At 38.0% G+C, this 8,248-nt stretch overlaps 1 protein-coding gene across 1 annotated transcript in view; it reads right to left on the bottom strand.

The window, feature by feature from the left end:
- The window catches only part of THSD7B (thrombospondin type 1 domain containing 7B), a gene marked incomplete at its 3' end in the record, with an annotated part of 392,396 nt that overhangs the window by 59,011 nt on the left and 325,137 nt on the right, over positions 1–8,248 (bottom strand). The window contains exon 4 of the mRNA XM_019661345.1: positions 7,245–7,493. Within this exon, the coding sequence (XP_019516890.1) occupies positions 7,245–7,493 (249 nt within the window). The remainder of the gene's footprint in view (positions 1–7,244; positions 7,494–8,248) is intronic.

The following is an 8,248-nucleotide window of genomic DNA, read 5'->3' as shown; positions in this document are numbered from 1 at the left end:
AGAGAGAGAGACAGAGAGAGAGAGAGAGAGAGAGACAGAGAGAGAGAGAGACAGAGACAGAGAGAGAGAGAGAGAGACAGAGAAGTGAAAGATGTTTCCAAATTATTTTTGCCCTGAGTATTAGCAGCACAATTTCTTGGCACTGAAGTCTTCAGTGAGACAGCCCAGGATAGGGGACAAGAACTCCAATCAGGGTAACCATGTATTAGAAATGTGAAATTCACTTTTTCTTCAATTACCTCCTAGAATCTGCTATCTGAATCTTTCTCCCATGCCTAAAAGTCATTGCCCAGTTTCTTTAGATGTTCCCCATAACCTAACTCTACTCTTAGGAAACGGTCAATAAATGAATCCACACAAAAATTAATATTTAATTACCTATCATTCTCAGGAGATATATGCAACAAAAGAAGAAACCAAGATTAAGTCAAAGAATGGAATCTTTTAACAGCGTTAGTATATATTCCCATGAAGACATATAGGAGACAAATTCTAGATTAGAAAAAGCCTACTTGAGGCCCTGAAATTTAATCACCCAGGTAGCCAGCTTGTCTTCCTGAGGGTGATGATGTCCAAGTCAAGGAATCCCGGAATCAAACTGTCCTCCACATTGAAGTGGGAAGGGCCGAAAGAGTAAAGAATCAATTCATAGCTGTGAAACAATGAGTAGCGACATCCTAAATTAGCAAAGCCAAAATTAGAAAGTAAGCACATTTAGCAACAATTTTTCAAAGACCTCCAGCCTACAATGTGACATAAAGTGATTCTAATAGCAATAGGTCAGCAGGACCATCAGAGCTTTGTAGCAACTTCTGCCCTTTAGAATGCTTGCTTTGTCACATTCATAGGGCTTACGATTGCTTACAAAATGGGGACTTCTTTTTTCCGTCTCCTAAAGGCTTAGACTTAAAGCAAGGTAACATAGAGTAGAATCTTAAGTGATTTAATTATGACAGATTGAAAGAATAATTACATTAGTTAATGGTCATGTTTTGACTAAGCATATACAGATTTGCAAACACACTTGGAATTGAAACCCTGGTGCAAGGTACTAAAATTAAATGTGTGTGTGTTAAAAATCAGTGTAGTGCAGCATGATTAATTTATGATGATAATGTCTGTTGTCCTTTTAAAGTTGTAAATGCATTTAGAAAAGAATTAACTTGTCATGTTTTTACTGAACAGGCAACCAAAGTAAAGGGAACTGATCAAGCTTTATACATTTTATGCTCTAGTAATTTTTTATTGAATAGAGTGGGACTATTGATTATGGAAAGCTACTCTGAAGTGCAAAGCTCTTTGCTCTTCAGCAGATGGCTTTGGTAGCCAAACTGCACAAATGTATTATTAATAGACTTCTATTGCTTTGCACAGCACTTAGCAGTACGTTAACGTTCTCACACTAACAGGAAAACAAATCTTTTATCCAGGAGGATTTAAAGTGGCACAATGGGGACTCATGACACAATACACACCAGTAAAAGATAGACTCAATAAAAAGGCATCAGTCTCCTGTTAAACCAATTTATAAATTCTTTGAAATGGTTGTTTCTTTGCGAAAACAGATTCCCCTGAGGGTTCCAATTCATGACCCCTTTACTTCTGCTTAATTAAAACAATAAAAAATTCCCTAAAGATTTTGTTTGGCAACCATTTATTGTGCTCCTATTATGCACAGGGTGTTAGGTGCTGCAATAAATGGGAGGAGATACAGAAGATGTGTTAGGTGATATACATGCCATCCTGACCTGGAAGGCAAACTTTTACAAATTCTGATCATGAACTAATTCCTCACCCTTTTGGAAGCTACTCTTATAACCAATGACAACAGAAATTTCTTAACTGGAAAAACCAGACACATGATTAGCAGAAGCAAGGTGGTCATTGGCGACCGTGTCACCTCAAGCTCTGTATGCCTATCCATTTCCTCTGCAGATGTCTTTATTTAATCTCTTGATGATGCCAACTCAGCTGTTCTTTATAAGAAATGACCGAATCCTCCACACACTTATTATATAATAAGTATAAATATGGAATAAAGTACTCCATGCATAATATTGCTCTGGCACTGCCATACATTTGAGCCTTCATTCATTCATTTATTCATCCATTGTTTCTTGAGCATTTAATATAAGCCAGGTGCTTTTATGGGTGTTATCCAATCTAAGAATGAAAATATAATAAATGAAAAGCCATATCCATATGCATGGGAGCATTACTAACTAATAAACACTCTTAGAGGACATGGTTACCAGGTTCTGGATGCACTAGTTTTTGGAGTATATTTTACCAGATTCTTAAGATGAACAAACTAAGTGAACACAGATGGATAGTTACCAGTTTCCCAAATTCTCCAGCAATTAGCACAGCTTCAGGCCAAAGCAGGTATTGAACAAACATCTCTCTTCATGACATATCAAATGCAGCAGTCACTTTGTCCCAGTGGGCAAAGGAAGACAACAATGAAGCCCAGCTTTTACCTACCACCCTTTTCCTTGGCTCTTTCTCTGGCTTCAATATTCATCTCAAAAGATCCATCAACTATCACCCAGAGTTTTCTCAATGAAAAACAATTCTATCTAGAGCATCTAAAATTGGGTTCAGTGCCCTAAAGACATGCTTAGGAGACAGGCTGGTCACAGTGGGTTGTTTTTACAAGGAAATCAAAGTGGGCCAAGGACACCCAGATAGATCTCTGTATGATCTATAAACCCTTTGTGAAGAATCTCTAGATTGCCCACAGTAAGGATAAATTCATACACACCAGAGACAAGGAAGGATGGGATATAAGGGCCTATCTGTTCAGTGCCAGACCCAAGTATTGAGAGTAAGTTTTATAAATTGGCTTTTTCCTATGTAGTAATATCACACAGTCTATATATTACTCTCATCTATGCAGCTTCTGCCCTGAGATCTTCTTAAGAGTTTTACTGTACATTGGTGACTGTCACATTTTAATAGTGTTGTCTTCTAGTCGATTTCAAATTCTAAATGATCATCTAAGAGGTAAAATAGCCATTTTTGCATGAAGCTATTGCCTCCTGGTGAGGTGGTGGAAGTTGCTGGTAGGTCATCTGAGATGTCACTTCCAAGAAAGATGTCTACAGTTGATGATTTTCAATATTCTTCTGTATTACAGTGTTTTTAGCCAGAATGGGCTCTCTACTTAAGCACAAAGTATTTGGAGTTATAGCTGTTCCTGCACCAGGTCATATCTCAGGTCTCTGACATGAAGCTTTTGAAAGACACTGTGTCCTCTGTGTCTTCTGTCTTTCCTTATGCCATCTAATAAACAGGGCCACCCTATCATTTATGGTCTTAGAATGCTTTTCACCTTTCTCTTAATTGAGACACAGGGTCCAATATTTTAGATGTTAATCAGGACATAGGAAAGGATCCAAATGCCAAGGTACCTCATCTTTCAAAGTTTTGAGGCAGAACATAACCTAATGCCCAAGGTCATAATGCCCAATGGTAGGAGATAAACACACCAAGAGAAAAAGTGGCAAGTGACAAGCAGGGGTATTCCATCTCTCATTTCTATCCTCACCCCATAATATATAATACAGGTATTTAGTATTATGTTGGGAAGGGGCACATATAATTACAAGTAGACTGTAATGCTGAAGGAAATTTCTTGGCTATATATGTCTTGGTCAAAAATAGCATATTCTTGAAACAAGCTTAAGGCTACACAGAAAGTTAATTTCCCAGTAGTGTTAAAAATTTCCAAGTTAGCATAACATATACTAGTCTCTGTCTCCTTTCAAGTTAAGTTAGTTACCCCAAGGAAACACCCAAAATATTCAGGTCTCAGGGAATACTTCTGGACTGGGCTCCTCTGGGGCACAATTCCTTTCATGGAATCATGCCTTAGGGACTGGCATTCACAGTGTATAGAGCTGAAATGCTAGTGTGTGGGCCCACTGGGGAAAAGGGTAGAATCAAAGCTATGCAACTGAAGAAATTTTTAGCACTATTAAGATACAGGAACTGGAGCCCTTTCTAGTTTTATACTTTTCTTGGAATATTCTTCTTCCCCTAATTACCTGAATGGCTGATTTCCTCACTTCCTTTAAGCCCTCCTCCACAATCCTGCCTTTCAAATGAAGTTTCTCTAAAGACCCTGTTTAATTCTGTAATCTGAGTTGACCCCCATCATAGCATTCGAGAAGTCTCCATCTTTACCCTGCTCTAATGTTTTACTTTTTCCACAGCTCATAGAAAAACATAGTTATTTTATTTATTATGTTTACTTGGTATAATTTCACTAAAATTTAAGGCCCTTGAAGGGGAGGGAAATTTATTTTATTCTCTGAGGTAGCCCAAACTCTTAACACAATGCTTGGCAAACAGTGAGAGCTCAGTGTATATTTACTGAATGAATGAGTATGTCTCCTATAGCAAAGATGGTGGAAAGGCAAAAGCCAAAATACATTCAAAGAGAGTTTTAAGAAACACTGAAGTCCCAGAAATGTACATTTACCTGTTGGGGAGAAATATGGTAAATGAAATTGCTTGATGCATATGAATTGCTCGTGAATTCTAGGAAAGAAGAAATGGACATTTTTGTTTCCTAATAGATCTTTTTGTTTTCATTCCCCTTGTTCACAATTTTAATCACTAATATCAAACTAGAACAAAAGTTAATACATGACTTTTATGCTTTCCTGTGGAGAGGCCACAGCTCAGATTTCAGACAAATAAGAATGCCAACCAATGTTAATTTTGTTATTATTTATGCATCTTTTTTTCCACAACCAAGTGGAATCATTAACACATCATTCTGCTTAGCAAACACTAGTTGGTGTGCAGTGAATTTTTCAAGACTCCTATTTCCTGCAAATTCATTATTTGAAAAGGTTTAAAAAAAAATGTCAAGTTCAGTAACATCATCAAACAGCAGAACAAAAAGGCCAGGTTCATCTCTAATGAAATGTTTCAGTCTCTATTTTCTGATGTTAAGGTCCAATCAAGTAAAGATCAATACAAGAATTCATCTTAGGTACTCTATGAATGAATGCTAATCCACATCATTTTGTTGGAAAAAATGATACATATGAATACATGTATATGGTATATACATACTTATCTTGGTGTGTGACTATCATAAGAGTCAGTATGATTAATAAAAAGAACACTGACTTTGAGTCAAATGGACCTCAATTTGAATCTGAACAATACCAATTTATATACCTTTTACTCTCAAAAGTGTCTCTTTGGATGATAAACTCTGTTATTCTAAATAATCTTTATACAATTTCTAATAAAGTTTTTGGCCACCCATAAGTCCTCAATAAAAGGTTGCCATTCTTTAACAAATGTAGATGCAATTCAACTTTCTCGACATCATCAAGAAGGCACCATGCTGACTTCCAACAGAATTGTAATAGTTATTAACAAAGAAAAGAGAAGGAAAAGTGGAGGGATGTCTATACGTCAACAAACTGTTCAAAATGTCTCAAAGAGGTCACTAGCCAATGAAGAAAAAAGCACCAATGTCAAGGTCATTATTAATTAAACCCAGATTCTATTCCTAAACCTTACCATTGAAAACCTGTCTGAATTTTGCCTCCATAGGGAAAAACAAAGATTTCCAATTACTCAGGAGAAAGAAGTTTGTACCCCACTGAATTACTGTAGTATGCCTTACAAGGGAAGGAGGGATTGTCTTCCTGGAGGAAATGAGCACACCTGCAAATACAACAACAAAGGTTGTTGTTCGTGTAGTGCCTCCTACGTGCTGAGCACTGGCACTGACATTTCACTATCTGTCCTGTAGCTTTCCAACACTCAACATAGCTAGTGTGATTAGACATATTTTATTGAAGAGGGAAATGTCATAGAGAAATTGTATAGCTTCTCCAATGACACACAGCTAATAAGAGATGGAGATGCAATTCTAATACAGGTCTATCCAAGTTCAAAAGGGACAGAGCTCCCAGGGTTTATGCTGTTTCCAATCCCATGCTTTGCCTCAAAATTACTGTTTCAAAAGATTGGACACACACTCAGCACAATGAAGGAAAATTCTGTGAGACAATACCTTAATCTGTAAAGGATCATGAACTCCACCTACAGTCTCTGATTTTCAGGTAAGGAATAATAAGAATCTAAGGTGTTATCTTAGTAAAAAAGGAGCAATCAGGATGTTGAATCTACACTGATTTCAATGGTGAAAAGGAGGAAATGAGTGGCTGAGAATCTGACAAGAGAAACTTGGCCCTCTATCTTCCCCCAACACCCAATGTACACATCGTGTCAGGTTTAAGGGATAGCCAGCTCCATCAAGAACACCTCTTGAGTGTCTAACCCACTACCACCCCCATATACCCAGATGTTTTATTTCTACAAGAAGCTTTTGGTTTTGCCTCATTTCATTTTTTTTGCAGGAAAAATGATTCTCATATCTTAGAAATAATAAAAAGTGTCCATCTGAAATAGCTACAGATTTAACAGATCTAGTGCAGGGTAGATGTCCAGCGGGAATTACCACAAATCCATCCCCCACAGACTTTTGAACAACCAGAGCAACATGACTTCCTGTCATTCTCAGACTGCGCCCACTGTGAGCCAACAACAGAAAGGAAAATACACCGGGGGTCTTGCCCAAGAGCTATATAGCTAGAAAAAAATGATCAATATCAGGATGTTAAAATATAGCTACCAATCTATGGTAGCCCTTTGCCCAACATTCTCTGGCTCCCAGGAGATTCTGGAAGAGAAATGCTACAGGGTGGCAGTTAGACTTGGAGATAGAACTGCATTAGAAATGGGGTGCTGCCCTTCATTAGCTGTGTAACCTCAGGGATTATTTAATCTCTCTGGGTAGTAATGTCCTCACTTACAAAATGAGGATACTATGAATGGTTTCTTAGGTTGTTAAAAGTACTAGGTATAACATTTTGGGTCATGATAACTAATGTTATTGAGCATTTATTATGGGCCAGGTATAAATGAAATAAGTACAGCTAGTAGATGCATAAAGTAAGACACCTAAATTAAGTCACTTGCCAAAATTCACGTAATTAGAAACTCATAGAAAAAGGATTAGAGCCTATGGGATCAATACCAAAGCCCATGCTCTCAACCCAGGGTGCTATCTTGCCCAGTATGAAACTCTGCACCGAGTAAAGACTCAACAAGTACGAGTCACGGCTACTGTTGGCATTGCTATATGCCTACATCACATAAAATGAGGCTCTACATAGCACTAAATGCTCACACCATGGAACACACAGTACCTGGGACATGGCTGTAAAAGTTCCCCTTCGACGATGCAGGCCTCTTTTTCCAGAAGCTCAGGGCACTCCTTTCCGCCTCCAATAGTAACATGCTTCACACTCCGCCTCCTGATCCGAAATCCTGGTGAGAGTCTCCCTGAGTGACACGTCTTGGAGCAGGGGCTCCAGGAGGACCACTTGGTGGTCTCACAGTCTTTCGGCATGATGCAGGACTGCACAGTCAGAGGGAAGGAGTCTTGTGTGCAAAGGCTAAAGAAACCCAAGCAGAAACCAAAGATTAGGTAGGCCACAGATTAAATGGATGCAACCAACATGATGCAGTGCCTAGAATAAAAAATAAATAAATAAAAATTTGAACCTAGTTTAAGTACCCAAATTTGAGGATTTACCAAAAAAGGTTAGCAGCATCATGATAAAATATTGAAGGATGTGCATTTAAAAAAAATCTATGTCCTGTTTCGTCTGAAACTGTGAACTTATTTCACTCTAGCAAGACACATGTAAGGTCAGTATACTTTATAAAGGAGGCTCTTCCATGCTTTCACCTATGATACAGCCCACAATGACCATTTACTGATTGGTCCCTACGTGTCATGCCATGTGCTGCATCTCACAGGCACTTTCTCATCACAATCCCAGGAGTTTACCTGCTTTTATCTCCATTTGCAGATGAGAAAATCTCAGCTCGGGAAGGCTAAATCATTTAGGTCCAACAAAGGTAAATATAAGCTTTAAAGTATTCATCTATCCATTCTTTTAAATCCTGGGCTATTGAAAAATAAATAAATGTGATATTATGTTTCCACACACTGTTAGGCTCTGAGCAACAATGTCCTCATCTGCAAAATTCAGGTGCTATCAAATACTGACAATCTAATTGGGAAACAGATCAAGGCATAAAAAGATAAAATAATATGATATTGTGATTAACACAACATGAAAGTATTTACGATGAGGACAAACACTGATAAGGTAGCGATGGACCACCTGGGAAGGCAGGCATG

Source organism: Hipposideros armiger, unplaced genomic scaffold (assembly GCF_001890085.2).
Source record: "Hipposideros armiger isolate ML-2016 unplaced genomic scaffold, ASM189008v1 scaffold_345, whole genome shotgun sequence".
Taxonomy (NCBI): Eukaryota; Metazoa; Chordata; class Mammalia; order Chiroptera; family Hipposideridae; genus Hipposideros; species Hipposideros armiger.
Note: the sequence above shows the minus strand (reverse complement) of the source record. Positions and strands in the feature narration are given on the sequence as shown.